This window comes from Ceratotherium simum, chromosome 16 (genome assembly GCF_057802395.1).
Source record: "Ceratotherium simum simum isolate JZ-2026a chromosome 16, ASM5780239v1, whole genome shotgun sequence".
Lineage (NCBI taxonomy): Eukaryota > Metazoa > Chordata > Mammalia > Perissodactyla > Rhinocerotidae > Ceratotherium > Ceratotherium simum.
The window spans coordinates 54,284,280-54,307,037 of record NC_141915.1 but is presented as its reverse complement, the minus strand read 5'-3'; the positions used below and the strand labels follow the sequence as shown (position 1 = coordinate 54,307,037).

The following is a 22,758-nucleotide window of genomic DNA, read 5'->3' as shown; positions in this document are numbered from 1 at the left end:
TCAGCTTCTGGGAGGCAGCAGGGTCCTGGATGAGCCCATGCGGCCAACACCAGATCAGGTGCTGATTGCACAGGGCACCATCCTGAGCATGGAGGGAGTTCAGTGCCGGGAGAATCAGCCAGCCTGGCTGAAACACCAGCTCTGCCACATAGGGCGGTGTGGCCTTGGGAAGATGGGTTCAGCTCTCCCCAAGCCTTGGTTTCCTCATCTGTAACGTGGGTACTGTGGCTCTTCCTTCTCGCCATTGCGATGGATGTGAAAAGTAATGCTCTTAGAACTGCAATGCTAGACGAGGAATGAGTGTCACTGTTGTGTCATCATCATCATCACTGTGACTGTCACTGAAGGTGAGTGAGAGCATTCAAAGTCACAGGAGGAAAATGGATTTGCACCCCAATACTTAGATTTCGAGGCATGCGGTACTGGGGCACATAATGCGGTGAAAAGGCCGGGGAAGAGAAGTTTGCATTCATTTACTCAGTGGCACTTAGAGAATGCCTGTGCTGGGTGCTGGGCTGCAAACAAATTATCCCAGCGAGAGAGAGAGCCGTGAAACAAAAAGATGTGCTGTGTATCAGGCAGGCACCCAAAACCAAATAAATAAGGTAGAAGATGAGGCCACGGCTCAGGACCTCCAGAGCCTTCTGTGAGGACAGTAGAACGCAGACGGGGCCCCCACGGCCGCCTTTGAATTAGAGGGATCTAGACAGGAAGGACGGGAAGGGTCTTCAGCAGGTCTTGGTCCAAAGGTCAGAAGTGATGACGTAGGTTGTGGCTTCTCCACTAGAGCTCTTCACCTGGGTGGAGCTGTGAAGTAGTGTGGTGTGGACAGCAAGCAGAATCCACAACCCCAGGGAAGGGCCCAGCTGGAGCCTGGGAGCAACCTGTGTGCCTGCAAGCAGCTCCTACCCGAAGGAGTTCAGAAACTGACGAAGAACAGTGTGGCGGGGCCGGGGAGGCAGGAGGAGCCGGAGGGGTGCGCTGGTGGGGGTTCGTCCAGGGCAGCAGCAGCCTGGAGGATCCACGGGCTGGACACTGGGTGACCTCCCTGGAGTGGGCCCTGGGATGGAGGGCCTGGGAGCTCAGCCCACCGAGGTCCTTCTAAGACCTCTGGGCCCCTGGTCCACGTGAAAAGCGGACCTGACCAGGGCCCAGGGTGGCTTGACACTTTGGTTGCCAAATCAGCCCTGCACTGGCATGAGCAGGAAGACTCACCCTCTTTCTAAGGGCCAAGCCCGCCCCATGGGCCCTACACAGAGCATCTGGCCAGGGCCCCTGCCCAGCCTCCCAGCCTCCCCGTCAACGCCACTGGGCCCTGACGGGTGCCTGCCTGTTCTCTTGCGTGGACAGCCCACTCGCTATTTCTTTTGAATCAAGTGAGAGTGAATTACGTCCCACGGGGGCAAGACCCAGAGAACCACAGACAGAGGGGGCGGGCCTGAAAGGAAAGTCAGGAGCTCAAAGGACGGGGGTGGTAGGGATAACATGGGTGGAGGATGGATGGGCATCCCTCCTGCCCGCTCTGGGTCTCTTTCCTCTCAGGTCGCTGCTCCTAAGCATGGAGGGAGCTGAGATGGGCGCCATGAAATCCACGCAACTTGGCCAAACCCTCTCAGGCAACCCCAGTCCCTCCTGCAGCAGCTATTAAAAAAAAAAAAAAAAAGTCCTTTTTGTCTGATGCCACTGCTGTATGTATTTACAGTAGGAACGGGGACCAGAAAAATAAGGGCCTGGTTAAGTACAGGAGGGTATACCCATATGATAAAATCTTAGCCAGCCACTTAAAATCACACTGACCAGCACTTTTTAATGACATGGGACACAGATATGTAGAGTTCTCCTACGCGACAGCTAAAATGGGGAGTCTCTTTCTCCGGGTGGTGGTATTGGGTTGGTTGTTACAGTATTTTCTGCATATTATACATTTTTTAATGTTTTACAGACGTTTTAATAAAAAGAATAAAAAGGTTAGATACTCCAAAAGGCATCTTTTTAAAAAATAGCTCCTGAAGCCCCACTAGGTGCCCAGCACGGGAGAGTGGGTGTTGACGGGACACTGGACAGGCCCTGTTCTCAGGGAGCAGCAGTTAGGATGGGGTGGGGGCTCCCCCTCACGGGCACCTCCCTCTCTGTGCTCCTGCAGATGAGGGGCTATGGGACATCCTCATCAAGGACATCCCCAAGGAGGTGACCTCCTACACGTTCAGCATGGACATCCTGAAGCCGGGCGTGAGCTATGACTTCCGGGTCATCGCCGTCAATGACTACGGCTTCGGCACCCCCAGCGGCCCCTCCCAGTCTGTGCCAGGTACTGGCCTGGGGGATGAGGGGTGGGGGGCGCCCCACGGAAGAGCCTGTGGCAGAGGCTGGGCGGTGGGGAGCGGGGTGAGACAGCAGACACCAGAAGCATTGGGTGGGGACCAAAATGCGTTATCCTCTCAGTTCTCCCGCGGTGGTGAGCCCGGGGCCAGGGCTGAGTCAGCTCTCAACTCCGGAAGAAGCTGGGGGCCGTGGGTCTTTTGGGTTCCCTTTCAAGGACTCCCGAAGCCCTGGGCAGGAGGCCCAGTGGGCTTGTGGATGAATCATTGGATCCGAGATGAGAGCCTCCATGAGCTCATCGCCCAGGAGATCTAAGGGCGCCAGGCCATAAACTGCTCATTTCCATAGAAACCGCCCCCCAAAACAGACAGGGTCAGCAGCCTGTGGAGCAGGCCTCCTAGACCGGACTGAGCAGCACCCGGGGTCAGGATAGGACTGCCATCCTTCCCTGTCTCCTCTCATCGTTCTCCCATCAGCATGTCTCAGGGCTCACAGAGGACTCTAATCTCGAAACCCATGACCCCAAATCTAATCACTAGCAACTTTTAATACCAAGCCCTCTTCCCTCAAGGCAGAACTATAACTCAAAATTTCTGCTCCCCTACCGAGTTTCAGAGACCCTGAAACTCACTGCCTCCCTCCGCCCACACACTGTCACCCTTGCCTAGATTGATCCAACCGAATCATGGGAAATAAACACTTCAAGACTGAAAGAGAAGGGCCAGCCCCTCATCAGGCGGCAGCACAGATTAGTACAGCTGGGTGCAGAAAGCACAGTACTGGGGGCTTTGAAAGTGGGGGAGCCCTACCTGGAGGAGGCAGTCTAAAGACCCACTCGTGTCCACCCTCCCAACTTCCCCTGCCTTCTGCTACCAGAAAAAGATTTGGTCCCAGCTGAACCTGGGGAGAAACTCGCCCAGGCCCACCACAGGCCAGAGAAGCTCCTTTCCAACACAAATCTGGGTCTGCCTATCAAGGTAGCCACTAGGCCAAGGGTGGCAAGGAAAAAAAAAGAAAAATAGCAAGCACATGGCCGCTGTTCCCTCCTGTGTCTTCAGCAGACCTCACCAATCAATCCCAGCACTGTTTCCTAGTGAGTTCAGAAGCAACCTCAGAACTCTTCTCAAAACAGCCCTCCAGGCAGCTGATCAAAGCTGGCACTTGAGGTGAAACTGTTCCTACCAACCTGGGCTTAGGTTCTACCTCATTCAGTGGGCACAGTCCCCTCGACCCATAAACTGTGAGAGCAGGTGGTGGGGTCCCAGCTGGAGCAGGAGGTGGGGGAGGCAGAACGGGGCTGAGCACCCTGGACCTGACACCCCCATTCATCTTCCAGCCCAGAAAGCCAACCCATTCTACGAGGAGTGGTGGTTCTTGGTGGTCATTGCCCTCGTCGGCCTCATCTTCATCCTGCTCCTGGTCTTTGTGCTCATCATTCGAGGCCAGAGCAAGAAGTATGCCAAGAAGACAGATTCAGGTGAGCTGGTACCAAGCCCTGCTGGCTGGACAGGACTTTCCTGTGTCTGCCTCCCTTTTGGCGAGGGATGGGTGGGGCAGTCTCTCCCTCCTGGAAAGACACCCGCTCTGATAGGTGGGGCAGCTGAGGGTTCCTACACACAATCTCCATCTCCTATTTCAGTTTCAACTCTAACAAAAGAAAGAGGGGACAGGCCAGCCAGGTGGGGGAGGGGAAGCCACCCAGTCCAAAGGGATGGGGTGAGTGACTGGGTGTCAATCCCGCCCCCCCCCCCCCAGGGAACAATGCCAAGTCTGGTGTCCTGGGCCACGGGGAGATGATGAGCTTGGATGAAAGCAGCTTTCCTGCCTTGGAACTCAACAACCGGCGGCTCTCCGTCAAGAACTCCTTCTGCCGAAAGAACGGCCTGTACACCAGGTAGTGGGCTCTCTGCACGGGGGACTGGAGGATGGAGGTTTGGCGGCCAGCAGTGCCCGGGTGTGGAGAACTCTTAGGAGGCCCACAGACCAGGCAGTGCCCACTTGGCCTCACCCTTTCCTGGAAATGGCATTCAAGCCCAGGGGCTGGGGATGGTCCACAGGAAGCCACCGCAGAGCCCAGGCCGCACAACCAGGGGCTGGGGGCCGCAGCCCGGGGCAGGGCCAACTAGGGAGAAAGTCACAAGGAGGTGGGTACAAAGGGTTTCTGCCAATGACAGCAGAATGCCAATAACTTGCATAATTTTGCAAACCAACCTGCTGCCGTTTTGGGCAGCTGCTCCTGGTAACAGCCTGAAGCCATGATAGTCACTTGCCCAAAGGGGCAATGGACCCAGTGAAGATGGGCTGGGCAGACATGCATGAGTGAGAGGTGCCGGGAGCCCCCCCGTTATTGCTTATGCCCTACCTGTCCTCCTCCCAATTCTGGAAAGAAAGGGCACTCCGAGTGTAGGCACCCTCTCCCTGGGTCCGTACTCATACCTGTTATAGTTGTAGAACCGTCTTCTCCCACCCACCCCCTGAGTCCACACTCTCAGCATCATCCTCAAAGGGCAGCATCTGAGAGCAGCCAACCAGGAAAGGTCCAGGCTGGCCATGCTCCCAGCTCCTACTTTCTCCTGACTTCTCTCCAACCCCAGGCCCCTCCTATCCCCCTCCCTGTGGCCGGCCGGGCTGCCATTTCCAAGGGCAGGGGCAGCTGCTGGGGTCCACCTGAGCCTCACCTGATGTGACTTGGCAGTTTTATGCTCCTGGGAGCTGGAGAGAGACTGGGGGGCTGTGGCCCAGGACCACCATGTCCGGCCTCAGCCCTTTTAACATTCCTGGCTCGTTGGAGGTGCACGTAGGGGGATTGGCCTCTCCAGGCGCAGCTCACAGAGCTGCTCTCTGTCTCGTCCTGGAGGGAAGAGGCGATGTGTGTGTTCATCAGGAGGACAGAGGGAGGGGACACAGGCCGGGAGGCCGAGCTCTCATCCCCTGCCAAAGCCAGCTTTCCAAAGAAAGAGCCATTTGAGGCTGCCGCGACGGGCCCAGCATGGCCACCACAGCCCCGCCAGGCTGGCTCCAGGGCCCTGCCACATGGAACAAGGGGGCGTTTCACCGACAGTCTGGCCTCGCCTGCCTCTCACACCCACAGTGTATACACGCTGCAGCCCCCACGTGTCCCCTACACTGCTGTGTATACACAGAAATCCCGTTGACACCAAACCTGCCCCAGCCTCCAGGGGCCTGAGCCAGCCACGGTGACACCGTCAGCCCCCCACTCACCCTGCATGTCGCCAAGACAGCCTTAGCCTGGGACCCCATTTTCTCCCTCCTCTCGGTGTCGTGTATTTGCCTGTCTCACCTACATGAAGCAGCTGCTGGTACTGTTATTGTTTTATTTTTAAGTAGTTTGAAGATGCAGCTCTGTTGATGGGCATAAAATCAATGTAGATAGAGTAGAAGAGGTTGGAGGCAGCAGGGGGTTCCTTGTGACATATTCCCAGGCCACTGGCTTATTCTCAGAGCAGCATTTCTGCAGCAAACCGCCGCCAGCCCCTGTGCGGGACAGCTGGGGTTCAGGGCCTCAGTTCCAGAAAACCTTCCTGGAGGGGGCAGGGCAGATCTCGGGGCATCAGGCCATTGATGGTGCCCCCGTTGCACCCTGTCCTGAGGAGACACAAACAAGGCAGAGCCGTGGAGGACCCCAGCCACCTGCCCAGCGCCCCCGGGAGCCTAGCTGGCCGCTGCCCTGCCCACGGCCCTCCCCCTCAGCTCACGTGGCTCAGGGGAGCACGGCCCTCGCCTCCAGCCTGTAGGCACCCATGGTGGGCGGAGGGCCCGAGGCGCCATCCTGGGTGTTCAGATGACTCAGAGCTGGGCTCTAACTCGCCAGTGCACAGCTTTCTCTAGGGCTGAGTTTTTAAAGGTAGGGCGTGACTTGTTCCCCTGGAAACAACTCTGGTCTCAGAGCAGGGCGGGACGGAGGGAGGCAGTGGTTTTCCTTTTTCTGCTCCCGCTTTGTGTTGATTCTGTAAAGCTCACTTTGTGAGTTTAGAACCACATGGGAGCTCAGCTCCAGGGCAGGTGTCCAGGCCTCGCCTGAGATCCTGACTCAGGAGGTCAGTGGGGCTCAAACTGTTTGGTAACCTGCACCACCGTGTGATCCCAAGGCCCGCTCTCTAAGGCCCAGGCCTGTGGAGAGCAGACGTGGGAAGGAGGAACATAGGATGGAGGGATCTGAGGACCTGTGCTCCTCCAGGCCTCGCTGTGGCCTCTCCAGCCTGGGGAGGCTGCTCTGAGTGACGCCGTCTCTCAGCCTCACCCTACTCTCTCTAGGTCTCCTCCCCGGCCCAGCCCGGGCAGCCTCCACTACTCCGACGAGGATGTCACCAAGTACAATGACCTCATCCCGGCAGAGAGCAGCAGCCTGACGGAGAAGCCCTCAGAAGTCTCCGACTCTCAGGTGAGGGGCAGGAGGGCCAGGTGCCCCGGAGAGGGGAGTGGAGCAGCCCCCATCACATGGGCTTCCTTCCCTCCTTTCCTTCATGGGGCCATAAAGACTACGGGGCCCCAGGAAACTATCCAGAAGTCGTACGTGGGCCAGCTGCCACCTCCCTAGCTCTGCTCAGGGTTTGCTCCCAGGGGTCATGGGGTCCCTGTAGCCTTGATCACATAACATCTCCCCAAGAGCATGGGCCTCTGGACTTTTCGGAGTCACCCCACATGCTCAGTCACTCAGTAGCTCTGGCCTGCAAAGGAACATGAAGGCAAGGAGAGGGAGCTTGACACAGCAGCCCTGCTTTGCCAGAGCCCCGAGAACTGCTAAACTTAGCTAGTCAGGTCAGAATGAGCTCCAGAAATAGACAGCTGAGTGCCCTGGAGCCCCAAGGATGAGAAGCAGTGTAGACCATGGAGGTGTTACACTTTGGAGGTTTGGACCTGATTTGAATCATGGCTCTGCAGTCTATGGGCTGTGGCATCCTGGGTGTGGTAGGTAACCTCTTTGAGCCTTAGTTTCCCCATCTGTAGAATGGGCGGGGTTAATAATAGGCTCTCTTATGGGGCAGTAGGGAGGACTCACTGAGATTAGGCACAGAGAAGTTTAGCACAGGGCCTGGCGCACAGCAGCCGTTCAATAGATGTCGGCTCTTATATTAAGAAGGGGATGGTGCCTCCGGCAGACACAGAGCTTTGGAGAGGCTGCCGTTAGGTGGGCCATGTGGACGCTGTCCCAGGCTATGGGGAGAGGGGGTTGAGTGCATTCCAGTGATGTGATGTTGCAGCCTACCTCCCCAGCCCTCTCAGCCTTGGCCAAGCGTGATGGTTGCTGAGGGAGGAGCCACGAAAGGCCACTGTGTCCCACGCCCTGGACCTTTCTGCCCAGTGCTGGGAGAGGACGAGAAGGAAGAGGTGCCAGCGCAGAGCAGGGCTGTCCGCTATGTGGGAGGTGCCAGCAAGCCTGGGATCCAGTTGTGGGCCCTGTGGACCGAGGGCCTCTCTCTCGCTGCTGTTTTGTTCAGCTCCAGGGTTACTGACGGGCTTGGCAGAGCCGAGAAGGCTGGAGCTAACACCCCAGCTCAGAGCTGGCAGAGACAGAGACACCAACTTAGGCTGGCTTGCACAGGGACTCACATGATTCAGGTTATGCCATCTTGTTGTAAGTATTTAACTCTTTGCAGCCACGTACATACTGGGGACTTGCAAGGCCATGCTTCCCTGAAGCACGGTTTTTCTTTCTTTCTCCCCAAAGATGGTAATGAGCAGTTAGATTCTAGGCACTCAAGGTAAAATTCAAAAAGATAAAGGGCCTCCCTCTGCCCGTGTGGCTGGAACAAAGGGCTACTTAAGCCGCGCTCCTGTCTACAGAGAGCGAAGGTGGTGGCCAGCGGAAGGGGCTCCCTGTGTTGCTCTGGTCAGCCTCCTTGACCTTGTGCAGAGGGCATTGTCAATCCACCCTCACTGGCTGAGCGTCGACCCTTCAGAGAGCAAGCCCTCCAAGTGCAGAACATATTGGCCGACGTCTCCAGAGCTTTTCGTGGCCATCCCTGCCTGAGTCTGGAGGTCCCTCACACAGGACGCAGAGCTGGTCTCTGAGGCCACGCCAGGACCCCAGCCTTGAAGAAGTCGCTGGGAGAAGAATCCCTATCCCAAGACCATCCTACTTCAGAAGTTACCCCCAGGGCGGGTAGAGTACCCGGAATCCTCCACTTAGCGGTTGGTCTCATTTGTTCAAAACAAACCCATCACTTGAACACTATTTCCATAGCAACCTGGAAGCAGTCAGCCCAGGAGCACATACTCTAGAGAGAGGAGGCTTCCTGGTTCCAGAGGTCAGTTGTCACAGCAGAATGCTCACACTCCCTTCGGAGGGCAGTGGACCACAGCCCAGGCCTGCAGCTCACCTGTAGAGTTTAGGATGGTGCAGGATTTGATTTGGGGCTCATTTGGGTTGAGTTGGGTTTATTTACTCTGAAAGCTAAGTTCCATGAAGGCAGGGACTTATGACAGTTCTGATCACTGTTGCATCCCCAGTGTTCTGCACAGCGCCTGGTCCATGGGCCCTCCATACATATTTGTTGAAAGCATGTAGGGTCATTGGGGAAGCCAGTCAAGCTGAGCCAACTCCAGACCAAGTATGGTCAGCAGGATAGAAAAACAAAGATTCGTGGTTGTAAAGTTACTCCTTGTTGACCAGCACCAGAACTCACACATTCAAAGAGCTGAGGCCCTTCAAAGTAGCACAGATGACAACAGCCACATCCCCAGGGGCTGCGCTCAGCATCCCACATGCCTCACCACTTTATAAAAGCATCACAGCGACCCTCCAAGGCAGGTATTAGTGTCACCTGTTTTGTACAGATGGGGAAACTGAGGCTTAAGTGGGTTGGCTCAGGTCCAATGGCCAGAAAGTACAAACCTGGGATCCCGGCTCCCAAGCTGCAGGGCCAGATCCTGCACACAGGACTTCTGATGGCAGAGCCCCTCAGTCCTACCCTGACTTGAATCCGGTGATATTGCCCTCACCGCAGACCTTTCTGGAAAAGCCTTCAGAACCGGCTGATGAGACGCTCCTGAGAACAAGTAACTGTGCATTTTCTAAAAAGAAAAAAACTCTAGCCGTTTTCAAATGATAAAGACAGACACTCAGAGGAAAGTGCTACAGACACTGAAGTTGTTCCTAAGAGACCCCAGCAGCTTTGAGCAATGGATTGCTGGGGTGACTGTGCAGCCCCATCAGAGGGCTGCTCTGAAGGGGAGACACTCCTGTGAAAAGCATCGTTGTGGTCAGTGCGTGGCCCTGGACTTGAGTCCCAGCTCTGCCCATTACTGACTCTGGGCTGGGGAGTCCTTCACAGCCCTCACCCACACCACGTGGAGTCCTGTCCTTCCAGAGGGCTGTGACAAGGAGGACATTAGGGAGATGGAGTCATCACAGGGGCCTGGAAAAGGCAATCAGGTCACTTGGGTCTGTTTGCTCTAGAATTGTTCTTGAAAACCAGGCAGTTGGCTTTAGGGTCACTGCAGGTAGTCTAGGATCCGGGAGGATTTGCCGGAGCATTGGCGTCTTCAGAGATGAAAGAGCCCAGGAAGACCCTGAGAATGTTCAGCCATCAGTCGCCTGTGTCCCCACAGTCCCAGGGCACTGGTATGCTGTGCTCTTACTAAACGTTCCATTGTTAAAATGTTGAATTGCTTCCATTACGTGTTGGTAAAAAGCCACCGCTCCAGAGCCCATAAGTGTCCCCAAGAAAACCCCAAGCAGACTGCTCCGTGATTCTGCAAGTACAGGGTTATGCCTGGTTCGGCAAGAGGCTGGCAGGACCCTGCTTCAGCCAGAGGCCTCTCCTCTGTGTGTCTGGCGTCAGATTGGAGTTTGTGCCTTAACCGCTAAGGAGGCCTGGATGTCAGCATGTACCCAGGATGGTGAGGGCAGCTCTGGTGGGTGCAGCGGGGGGCGGACGCTGACTTCTCAATGCTTGTGTCTTGAGTCTGCACTCTGAGGACATGGAGGTGATGGAGACATGGCCCTGCCTCCTAGGAGCTCCCAGTGGGCTGCAGGGCACAGACTTGGAGACAGAGCAGCTGGCCTCCCTCTTGTTACAAGCATAAATAAGCAAATCCTTTCACGACTCACTCGACTACACGTCAGTGTCTGGAGTGTAGAGCGTCCACCATCGTGACTTTCAATTTGGAGCTTATGGTGGAGCCGCTGTTGGTCTTCCTGTCCATGTTGGTGTCTACAAGGGCATATCCCTACAGGCCAGCAGCCACACAGGCCGGCCCCTCAGTTTCAGCTGCTCTGGAGAATGACTGCCTGTCTTTTTGAAGTCCCCCGCGCCCCAGGTCCTCCAAGAGTGAATTTTGCATATGCCGCCTGGTTTATATTCTACGTCAGACCACCCAGAACTCACTCTTCAAAACTGGCAGAAATCTGCCCAGCCGTTTCTCTGTGATATGGTAATAAACAAAAAGTCCATGTTACTCATAAACAAACACACATGATACGATGTGAGAAAGGCCATAGCGGGGCTATGGGGGAAGGCTAGAGGAGGAGGGGGCAGGCTCTCCCCAGAGGGCACAAAGGTTGGGGGGGACCTGCACACGGAGAGGTGCTGGAGAAGGGCGTCCCAGGCAGGGGGACATACGAAGTCTGGGGTTTAAAGAGCCCGTGGTTCGTTTGATGGAACTTCTGAAAACAAAGCATGGCCGCATTCCAACTCCATTTTCAAAGTAAGAGCCCACGTTTGGTAGAAAAATCACATAGTTGCACACAAGTAAATCTCAATGGAGAAGAAAATTCCAAGCCAATGGCAAGCCTCTTCGAATTGATATTCAGTTTTTTGTGATAGGCACAGATAATTCAGCTCATTAGAATGGAATTAAGCCTATGTGAAAAAGTAAGAAAAGATGCAGGACAAATGAGAGTTTATATAATATTTATTGAGCACCCAGTCGTAACAGTGAACATTCGTGGAGCCCTTGCTATGAGCCAGGAATGACTCTAAGGATTGTTTGAGAACCGCACCACTAAATCCTCAGAGCCCCCTGGGAGGCCTGGTGGCCTGATTGCTGTTTTCAGGTAAAGACAAGGAGAAGGGTGAAAAGGGGAGCCCCCACAATGAGCCTAGGCCCCGCCTCTGGTCCCCCTGCACACCTACTGGGTGCCACACACGGATTGGGCCCTGGGAGGGGTAAGTGCTGGTTTTGCCCTCCAAGGAGCCCATTCATTCCTTCCTTGGTGCATTGATTCAACAGCTATTTGTTCTGTACCCACTGAACAGTACAGGCACTGTTACATGTGGCGACTACAGTACTGAGTAAGCCCGAGTCTTATGAATGTTACATTATGGTGTGTTATGATCTGTGAGGGAAGACCACATGTGTACAAATAATCACGTTTTCATTTCTCATTAAAATATTATGGCACCACAGTAACTAACTTCAGGAGGAAAGTGGCAAACAAAGGCTTCCTGTTTCCCGTAGTGCAGGGCAGATGAAGCACTGTGAGGAGTCCTAGGGAAGGTCACATCCCCCTGGAGGCTCGCGGAGGGCTGCCTGGAAGAGGTGGCTGGCCTGGAAGTGTGAGCAAGACTGGGAGGTGCATAGAGGGGAGCAGTGTGGGTTTGCGTTTGGCTGAGTGGTGGTGGTGGTCTGTCGGCACCTGCCCTCTGCTGAGTGTCTCTGATCTTGTATCAGAGTTTACCTCTTGTCTGTCAGGTTGGGCCATGCATCTAATAGACTCAGCGAGGCCCGGGGAATCTTAGCCTGCTCCTCCTTAGCCTGACCCACACAGGCCTGGGAAGCCCAAGCTTGTGCCCCGCTAGCAACACGCTACAGGCAGGGCAGAGAGCGCTCAGGGAGGAGGAGGCAAAGCTTCACACTGGGCCCCTGTTCTGTCCCAAGGCCTGTGCTTTACATGTTCTCATTTAACATCTACTCGCCCCACTGCACACGTGGGAAGACCCCCATTTAACAGTTGGGGAAACTGAGGCTCAGAGAAGTCAAGCAGCAAGCCTTTGGTCACAGAGCTCAGAAGTACTGGCAGCAGGGATTCAACTCTAGGCCCAGCTGGCTCTGAGGGCCATGTCTGCTGCAGCCTGGCCTCTCCCAGCTGCCCGGCACAGAGGGGAGATTGAAGGAGAGAGGCCATCACTGACCCCGACCGCACCCCCTACCCCAGTGACCTCCAGGGTGGCCCCTGACCACAGGCATCTCTGACAGGTGAGGGCGGGCGCACACTGGCTGTCACTTGACCTGTAAGGGCACCGTTAGCATGTGTGACATTGTGTCTGAGCAGACGATTGTCAAAGGACATTCCTGGGAGATTTCAGCTGTTTTAGCACAGGGAGCCTAGAGCCCTGATAAAATTGTGCCTCAAGGGGGTGTCCAGTGAGGGAGACACTTAGCACATCCCCCCACCCTACATCAAATCCCCAGGAGGCTGCAGCCCCTGCAGGAGAGGCCCGGCTAGGATCCACAGGGACCAGTGCATGGCTGGGCTTCAGGCTAGACTCAGTGCAGAGCCCCTGGGACCGCAGATGATGGAGGGGCTCCAGCTTCCAGGCCCCAGAGGAGTTGCACGGGGTGACCTCCTGTCATCTGGGGCAACACATTCCTGCCAGACTTTGTGAGATGCAACAGAATGAGGGCGCCCTGCCTGGCCCCGGGGTCTCGACACTCAAGCCCAGGACGCGCCCACCCCATCGTCTGCTGAGCATGGGGCAAGAGTCCCTGCCTCTAGAAATGAACGGAAAAGCAAAAGGCTTTCCTTTGCTCCCTCTTTTGTTCGCGTCTTTTCTCGGGGTCCTCCCTCCCGCTGGCCCCCTCCCTGCTCCCACCGCCAGGCCTGGAGTCTGCGCCCCGCTCCCCAGGCCCCGGTAATTGCTGATTGAGTAGCTTTGAGGAGCTGTTAAGAGGCCCGGGAGCTGAAGCCGTCGCCTGATTGCCTGGCGGCCTGGCGGGACTGCCCGTGAAAGGCCCCCTTTGTGCTGGGCCGGTTACCGGGAAGCTGCATTCAATTACCGAGGGCCTGCGAGAGTTGAAAGCCTGAATGGGAGCCCCTGGCCCCTCTCGCTTTCTTTATTCTCTTCTCACCCCACCCCCACCCAGAAAAGAAACAGATGTTCACGGAGATGGAGGAGGGAGAGCCGTCGCTGATGCAAAGACCCCCTCCTTTGGCTTCTGAGAGCGGGGGGAGGGGCAGACTCTAACTCGCCTTCTCCTCCCACAGCGCTGGCTTCGTTTGGGGACTGTAATAATTTGGATGAAGAGGCTTTGGGATCTTGACCCCCAGAAGGGCCAGGGAGACCCATTCCCCACCCAGTTGTGCCTCACTCTGGACGGGGGAGGTTGAGGGGACAAGGGGCCTCTCCCTTCTCAGCTATCTGAGCACTGTCAGCCTCCCCCATCCCCTGGCCCCTTCTGATCCCTCCTAGGGGGGTTCAAGGCCCCCTCCCACCCAAACCCACTCTCATTCTCTCCCTAATAATACCTTTACAGCATTCTCTCATATGTTAGCTCAGTTCACCCTGTGATCTGCAGGGATCTACCCATTTTACAGACAAGGATACTGAGGCTGAGAGAGGCTGAGTCATGGGTCTAAACTTACCTAGCTGGTAAGGGACAGAGCCGGAACTTCACTGTGCCATGGTCACCTTCTACCCCAGAGACTCATTCGCTCTGGGATGGGCCCACACTGATTTGGGGATTTCTCCCCAAGGCTGAGACCTGGGGCTAGCCAAGTTCTAGAACCTCTAGCAATGATGTTGACAACTATGCAGCCAGTTAGCAGGTGCCCTCCTGGAGAGACCTAACCTGTAGGGGAAACTGTGGGGCACCCCTCTGTCACCCCGCACACTCACAGACCCTCAGTGCTCCTGGGCCGGGAACCCCAGCCTCCTGCCTCATGGTATCCACCACACTACACCTTGCTCAGACTTCTGCCTCTGGGCCAGCCTCACCGCAGCCCAAGGCATCAGGTGCCCACCCCTCAGCCCCTGCCCTGCTCTTGGCATATGGAACCCTCTGATCTGTGCGGCCCCTTTGTTGCCTCCTGAGCCAGCAGCTGGGCAGTAGGCAAAGAAAGGGGCTTGTATTGTGCTGCGTTGCGTCATGGGGAGACCAGGAGAGGGACTTTCCATTGTCTTGGGCAGCCAGCTCTGCCTGCCAAGAAGATTGAGGTCCTGGGGGTGTCTGCCAGGGCGGCGATGAGGAGAGCACTGGGGCTGTGGAGGGGTGAGGAGGAGGAGCAGAGGGGCCAGACTAGGGAGGATTAATCCCCACTGGGAGGGCAGAGGGGCTCTCATACCCATCTTGTGACGCCTAGGCAGGAGTGTAGGAGTTAAGCGCTTGTGTGGGCTTTGGAAAATCAGGCAGATCTGAGTTCAAGCCCAGCTCATTATTTCCTTGGGCGAAAAACCCTCACCTCTCTGTACTGGTGTTCTCATCAGAACTCATGTAACAGCAGTAGCTACAGCACAGAGGTGTCAACGTTAAATACAGGAACGCAAGTCAGCATTTCCTGCTGTCTGGCAGAGCACCTGCTCTGGGAGCTGGTATCATGATAGTTCTGTACATTGTACCTATTTCTCTTGAGGGTCTGGATGCCATAAAGGACTGAGTTCCTGAGAACAAGTGCATGTTACATTTCCCATCGCTCAGACCCTTCGGGCGAGGTCAGCTCTCCACTTTCCTTACCTGTAAAGCAGGACACAGCTCATCATCGCAGACTCATTTGTATTGAGCTCACTGGGTTTTCTTGCTGCCATTCTTTTCCCAAAGTATGTTTTACTTAGATTGATAAAATTTGCTGCCTCCCAGCATGTATTAGCCGGGCAGAGATGAGGCCACCTGAGCAGGGTCTCCTGAGCTGTATTTTGTAGAGAGTGTACTCTTCGCTAAAATCAGAGTGCATCTCTTCCAGAGAGTTCTGAGGGCGTTCCCATCTGTTGTCTTATTAGTTCTCAAAACATTGCTGGCAGCTTGGGGTGGGGGAGGGGCGCACGATATTTTTAGCTCCACAATTCAGATCTGAATGCTATTTTATTTGACAATGCAGATTGACTCTTGTCTCATGCTGATTTCCCCAATAGGCAGATAAAGCACAAAAGCACCAACGATTTTAAGAATAATGTAATATGTTATACTTCTTTTAACAGCTTCAGGGTGGTCATCGTGTGAAAATTGAGAACTTTCGTTGATGTTTTTCTCATGCTTGTTTTGTAACTGAGTGCTGCTCTTATTCTGGATCACAATGGGCGAGCAGCAGCATTTGTTCAGTGCCAGGAGCCTCTAAAGGTCTTATAATCTGGCCCTGGCTTTGGCCCCAGTCACGCGATGTCAGAGGCTGGAGCAGGATTGAAACTCAGTATATCGTGCGTGAACCTCTGTTTCAAAGTGTAGGTTTTGTGATCGCTCAGGAATGGTGAGGTCGACAGATCAGGAGATGACTGCCATTGAAAAGACAGTTTGTCACTCACGGTCCCAACAAGAGGGGCCACATGGGGAAGCACCAGGGTGGGGCAGAAGGCAGAGGGAGCCGGAGGAAACGTGGAGAGGAGCCTTTATTGTGGTTTCCACAGGAAAGGCGGGCAGGGGAAGCAGGCTTAGGCTAGTTTAAATATATTCAGTGGGCTCTGCAGTGTAGCTGTCCCCAGTTGTCTGGTACCTGGCCCTGGGGTGATTGGGGACAGGGGATCATGGGTCCCTGTGTGAGAGCCCATTAGAGGAGGTGGTGGGCGTGTGGGCTCTGGATATGAAAGGCCGCTTACGCTCTCTAAGAATTGACAGGCCCCGGGAGGGGCAGTCCCTCTGGGGTCAGCAAGGCCCCAGATGTCAAAGCATCAGAAATACAGAAAATAAAGTAGCGTGATTAATTCAACCTGGAAAACATTCTGCTAAGTGAAAGAAGCCAGACACCAAAGTCACATATTGTGTGATTCCATTTGTATGAAATACCCAGAAGAGGTAGATCCATAGAAACCAAAAGTGGATTGCTATTGGTGGTTGCTGCTGGGGTCGGGGGTGATGGGGAGTGCCTGCTCAGTGGGGACAGTGTTTTACTTTGGGGGGATGAAAGTGTTTTGGAACTAAACAGAGGTGATGGTTGCACAACTTTGTGAATGTACTAAATGCCACTGAATCATACATTTTTAAATGGTTAACTTTACGTTATGTGAATTTCACCTCAATTTTAAACAACTTAGAACTCAGGTCTTGGGATTCCTATCAGGCTGTGTGCCAACACTGTGGTAGACGCTTCATATCCATGATGTGCTCTGAAGGAAGCAAAGGTGGGCGTAAGAGGCCGTTATACCCCTCGGCAGTGAGGGGCTGAGGTGCCCCCAGTCCAGGGCTTGGAAGAGGCCAAGCGGAGATTCAAACCACAGTGCTCTTGGGGCATCCCTGTGGCGTAGTGGTTAAGTTCATGCGCTCCACTTCAGTGGCCTTCAGTGGCCTTCAGTGGCCTGGGGTTCACAGGTTCGGATCCCAGACACAGACCTACACCACTCGTCAGCCGTGCTGTGGCAGCGACCCACGTACAAAATAGAGGAAGATTGGCACAGGTGTTAGCTCCGAGTGAATCTTTCTCAACTAAAAAAAAAAAAACCACAGTGCTCTGTGCCTCCCAGCCCTGACCATGCTGACCTGTCCCCATGAGGCCACTGACACCCCCATTCTCTGTCCTCCCAGGGAAGCGACAGTGAGTACGAGGTGGACCCGAACCACCAGAAGGCCCACTCTTTTGTCAACCACTACATCAGCGACCCCACGTATTACAACTCATGGCGGCGGCAGCAGAAGGGGATCTCGCGGGTCCAGGCATACAGCTACACAGAGAGCGACTCGGGCGAGCCGGACCATGCCACCGTCGCCAACAGCAGCAGCGCCCAGCAGGGCAGCCTCTTTCGGCCCAAGGCCAGTCGGACCCCAACGCCCCAAAACCCCCCTAACCCCCCGAGTCAGCAGAGCACCCTCTACCGTCCCGCCAGCAGCCTGGCCCCTGGCTCCCGGGCTCCTATAGCAGGATTTTCATCATTTGTTTGACGTTGGAAGAGGAAAAAGAAAGAAAAATGGCACCAAACTCCCCCTCCAGCCCTCCCCGCACCGCCTGCCAGAAAACAAAAACACCAAGAAACCAAGTCAACTTTTAACCTCCTGAGTTTGTTTTTCCAGAGATTCCAGGGCCAGCAAAGCCGGTGCTGAGAAGGAGGGAGGAGAAAACCATGAGAAGACACGTGTGGCCAGCGGTTGGTCGGCCTCAAGATCGTAGGGTTCACTGCTCCTTCGCAGTCAGCGCCGAGTTGGGGGAGCAGTTGCAGTGGACATGGAGTGGGTGGGGCCCCTGGAGAGAGGGAGGCAGAGAAGGCAAAGGACTGGAGGGCTGCAAGGCAGGCGTGGCTGAGGGGAGAAGAAGCTTCTGGACATCCAGCTGGCTGCCCGCTTCCAGCATGTGTGGAGCCCTGGGCCCAGTGCTGGCTGATGCTATGTAAGGGGGGGCATCCCTGGGAGCAGAGCTCACCTCTTCTCTCTGCACCCTCCCACCTCCACCCTGTGCATTGCTGGCAGGCATCTGATGGCCCTGTCCACCGCCCCCTGCCCTGCTCCTCACCCTCCACCACCCCTTTCCTTGATCGACTTCCCCACCAAGCATTTGGTTTGTTTAGAAAAAGGAAAACAACTAAAGGGTGAGAATTTGTCCAGCTTGCTCCTTGTTCCTAACATACTTTTTTATTGTGAATCCAAGGAAGAAGCCCCCTTGGGGTGCAGGAGAGTCCCCCCGCCCCTGAGCCCAGCCATCCCTTTACTTGAATTCACTTTCCTGAGCACAGACTGGGAGAGATGAACTCGGGGAACAGAGGTAGGGGCACTGGCCAGGCATCACTGGATAATTGGGCATAATGTAGAAAGTCAGGAATGTAAGAAGGAAGCTTTGACTTTTCTCTTTCTTCTAATTCAGATACTGCCTGCCCTCTCCTTAAAGGAAGAGGAAAAGGGAGCCACTTAGACAAGGAAATGCAGCTTGCCTGGGGCTGGGGAGCTAAGCAGGGGCAAGGGATCTCCATGGCAGACACAGCCCTCTCCCTGGAGAGACACCTTCCTCCTGACACGCACATACACACACGTACCCCGTGCACTTGCAAAGAAAGGGATCTAGGGATCCCCTCTAAGAGAAATCCCTTTGAGTCCTCCTGGCCAAACAGGACACTCACTTTCAGGTCTGTGTCCTCGCTCTCAACCCACAGCTCTAAAACTCCCTGCCTCCCAAGCACAGGCACACAGGAGCCCAGAGGGCTAGCCAAGGCCCTGGTCTGAGGCCAAGTTTGCCCAGTTGGGTGCGCAGCACCCAGGTTACAAAGAGTCAAACACCATCCCAGTAATGTTTTCCAAGCTCGGCTCAGCCTAGCCAGGGCTCAGAACAAGGAGAGGCCTCGTCCAAACTGGACGCAGCTCCTGAGATGCACAGCTTGGCCGGCCGGGAGGAGCAGGTCAAATGGGACCCAGGGACAAGAAGAGCTGACGGGAGACAGAGCTTTTACACACACAGTCTGCTCCAAGGAATGTTCTTTAAAAAGCCACTTCTGGTGGCCTGGATCTTCCCATCGGCTCATGACTTCCAGATGCAGCGGTTGAGGGAGGAGCCTTTCTCTCTCATTCCCTGGGCTGTCCTGCGCCCCGGGTGCCCCCAGCAGGCCCTGTGGAGCAGCCCACCCCCACGGTTGGGGGCGGACGGCTGCCTCTGGGAGAGGAGATGCCCAGCAGGGGCACGTTCTGTTCAGCATGGGGCCCCTTAGGGGGACAGCGCTCACTGGGGGTGCCAAGCACACACACTGCTGGCCCTGCCTGGGAGGGGGCTGGGGCCTGTTTTGCGGGGTGAGGATTACAGTTAGGGGATGCCTGAGTGGAGGTTTTGGGAAGCAAGCTAAGGGAAGAGAGGACCTGTACCCCTCCCCACTGGCCCCAAATCAGGTGACTGGGATGGAAGCAGGGCCAAGGGCCTGAGGAAAGGGCACCCCCAGCCGTGGGCTCCTCCCTACACACGCAGACCCCCCGAAACGTAAGGGGGAGAAGTTAGAAGACGGCTCAGCAGACAGGCTGACCCAGCTCCGGGGTCTAAACGGCGGCCTCTCCACTAAGGGGTTTGGAAGGGAAGCACACTCTTTCCCGCAAAGGAGGACGCAGGCCGAGGTTCTGCCCTGCTCACGTCTGGCATCTCCATGGCAGCACATCCACAGCTGCCTGTGGGTGATCACGCTGCCCTTCGTCTTTCCTTTCCTCTCATCTTTTTTTTTTTAAACAACCTCATCCTTTTCCCTCTCTGCCGCGTGTTTAACCATTTAAGGAAGTTCCCAGTTTGCATTAGGGAATTATTTTAGCCTAACCCAGTGAGGGATTTGCGGGGGAAGCGGGGATGAGTAAAAACATTGTGTGTGTGTGTGTATATATTGCACATGAGGCCACATTTCCTTTGCCTTTATGAATCACCTGGTGCACTAGGATGTTCACCCTCCCCGTCCCCACGTGCTCACTCACACCCATGCTGACACACACGTGCACGCTCGGGATGGCGCCCGTGCACGCCTGGGCTCACGCACGTGCACACACAGATGCAGATACGCACAGGATGCACATCCACATGTGTGCTAGCAAAGAGCCTCTTGGACTCCCTCCAATGGCTTGAGTTGTCCCTCTGTGAGGCACAGGCAGCCTGAGTCACTCCCACTTGGGGCGTGGCTGGGATCTGTGGTCTGAGAGGGCGAGGACGCTGTGCAAACCAGAGCCCTTAGACGAGCCCATGAAGGCGGGCTGAGCCCCAGGTGCAAGTCTCACCTCTAGTCCACACCCACCCACCTGAAGTGTTGCCTCCACCACCCCAGCCACATCTGGAAGCCCAGGTCTCCAGCTGTGGAGCCCTAGATTTGTAAGAGGACATCTCTTCACCCTTGTTTACATATCTGCTGGGGCAGTGGAGGCTCCCAGCACCCCCAGATTCCTGGCTGCCTTGGAAGGGTGTGGTGGGCACAGCCCAGGGGTAACAGGGGGCCTCCCTGACTTGTCCGTGTACCTGCACCTGAAGCAGGTTCACACCAAGACACTCGCCACCTGGCACCTCTGGCTTTGCCTTGCTGTGCCCTCAGGGAGTCTCCTGGTGTTGCACCCGGCAGCCCACGCCTGGCGCTTCGGGGCTGCCCTTCCCCCTCCTGGCCATGCCTCTGGTGTTTGCATCAGCTCCCCACGCAGACTGCCAAGATGAACCAAAAAGCTGCTCCGGGTTCCAGAAGCACCCTCCTCCCAGGGCTCCAGGGAGTTTGCACACCCAGGCTGCCTCTCCTCCTGTCCCCCGACCTGACACTGCCCTGATTCAGAGGGAACAAGGACACTTCTGGCTGCCCCGCCTGGAGCACGCTGCCTCGAGGCCTTCTCTCTGCCCACACCTCCGTGGGCAGAGCTTTTAAAGGTGCCAGAGCCTCCCCAAAGCCAAGTCTGGGCTGAGGTTTCCCTCACCTTCCACAGTGCACATCTGAAGGTGCCCACACTGGGTGAGGGGCTGGAGGGCAAGAGGGGGAAGGAGCTCCATCTGAGCAGCAGCCGCCAGCTCCCAGTGCCTCTGTCCTGCCCAGCTGCAGCCCCGACCACCACCCTGAGCACAGATGCCCTCTTGGGACCACCCCCCTTCTCTTTGTTTCCGTAAGAATAACCAAAAGCATTTAAACGTGTTACCTTTCTTTACGCATATAGATTTCAAAAACGAAAACCAACACAAATCTTTATTTTTTGATTTAAAAGATATAATGAAAAATTATGGGGAGAGTATTCATTATGGCAGGTGTCTATCTGTAAGAAAAAATATATATATCTATATGTCATATAGCTTGTTAGCAGGTTTATTTTTTAAATGAAAGGTAAGAAAGAAATTGATTTGAAATATATACCGCGAGAAGTCCCATGTCCTGTCAAACTTGTCAGTATTTTATAAATAAACTTTTTTTTTGAGTTTCGAAGCAACATTCATTCTTTTCCTCCCTGGAAGGTAATTGGGGACTCCCCACCCCCGTATCATGCTCAAGCAAGCTGCTCCCCGAACACCCACTGTTTGCCATGCTGTGCTTTTGCAGAGAGTCAGGGGTCCAACTTATTTGCTGTCCTAATTTATAGGTGAGTGGACATCTGTGCCTTCACATTAAATGCACTATTTTATTTATTTTACACTTTTGGGGTAAGAACCTCTCAGCCAAATTAGAGGGAAAATGATAATGATTAATGGTAATCCTAAGAGCCATAGCTAACCCTGGTATGGCATTCACGCTGTGCCCGGCACTGTGCTAATCACTTTACATGGATTGACCCATGGCATCCTTGTGACAACCTCCAAAGAAGGAAACTGGATCAGGGAGAATGTAAGTGGCTTGCCCTTGAGAGTTAGAAAAGCCAGGATTTGCACCACAGCAGCCTAGAGACAAACGCAGCCTCTCTGATACACGCAGGCAAGTTCCGTCTCCGTGCTTATTTTAACTTCTACAAAGCCAGCCCCCCAGGCCCTAGTGATTTGGTGTCATAAGAACCCCTGTGGTGTTTGGTGGATCTAACCTAGTTAATCCACCCAGGTTTAGAATTAGGACTTGAATCGCTGGATTGATGAGCACATCAATTTCTCTCACATCAAGTCGGATTCAAATAAGAGAAAGAGAGTGAAGGAAAAATTATTTTAATCGTACATGTAATGCCACTCAATGAGTACACTTATTTTACATGGTCTACATTATTGTATAATGTACATCAGACATTTATTCATACAGAGGCTGCTCAACTAATGAAAACATAACTCAGGGAATTTAAATATATATATGTGTATGCACCTTATACACTATTTTTACTTAAAACACATAAATATAAATTCATTTCCTAATCTGTTAATTTTGGGCCATAGCATTTTCTTTTTTTGAGAATGGGCTCAATGAATAGAGTTCCTTGTCTTTCTTACATAAATCACATCTATAATGCATCATCAATGAATTCCAGTTTCTGGCTCTTCAAAAATTTTTAGAAATGATGGATTGAGGTCTTCCTGTTTCTGGTCCAGCATGTAAGGAGCTTAGAAGTTGCCACTCTGTCCCAACGACAAGTAAAAAGCTAGACAGACTGAAAAATCAACAACTCTTCTTAGATCCATAAGAGAGGTGAAGTCACAAGGCAAACTGCTGTCCCCAAAATTGGAGGGCTAGCCAGGTGAACACAGAGAACCTCAGAATTTCTTTTATCAGAGTAGAAATTACGGACTGATACAACAGCAGAATCCTAGATTTCATGATTTTTCCCTAATATTTTACAAGTCTGGTCCGTAATTGATTCAACACACTCTTTTATTTTTGCAACTTTCCTATCAAAGCCTTTCTTTTCCAAAGCATTCAATGTAATTTTCAAAGAAATAACTATTCTCCTTTTGCACTCTTATTTTATCCACTTACATCATATTTAATTAAATTATGTAATTACTATAAA

The 22,758-nt window shown here is 54.2% G+C and overlaps 1 protein-coding gene across 3 annotated transcripts in view; it reads left to right on the top strand.

Moving 5' to 3' along the window:
- SDK2 (sidekick cell adhesion molecule 2) overlaps positions 1–21,260 on the top strand; it is a 269,870-nt gene extending 248,610 nt beyond the window's left edge. For all 3 annotated transcript variants that reach the window (XM_087441505.1, XM_087441506.1, XM_014789208.2), the window contains 5 exons: positions 2,144–2,308; positions 3,656–3,796; positions 4,075–4,213; positions 6,595–6,721; positions 16,951–21,260. In XM_087441505.1, the coding sequence (XP_087297631.1) occupies positions 2,144–2,308; positions 3,656–3,796; positions 4,075–4,213; positions 6,595–6,721; positions 16,951–17,304 (926 nt within the window). In that variant the 3' untranslated portion in view covers positions 17,305–21,260. The remainder of the gene's footprint in view (positions 1–2,143; positions 2,309–3,655; positions 3,797–4,074; positions 4,214–6,594; positions 6,722–16,950) is intronic.
- Positions 21,261–22,758: the final 1,498 nt, after the last annotated feature.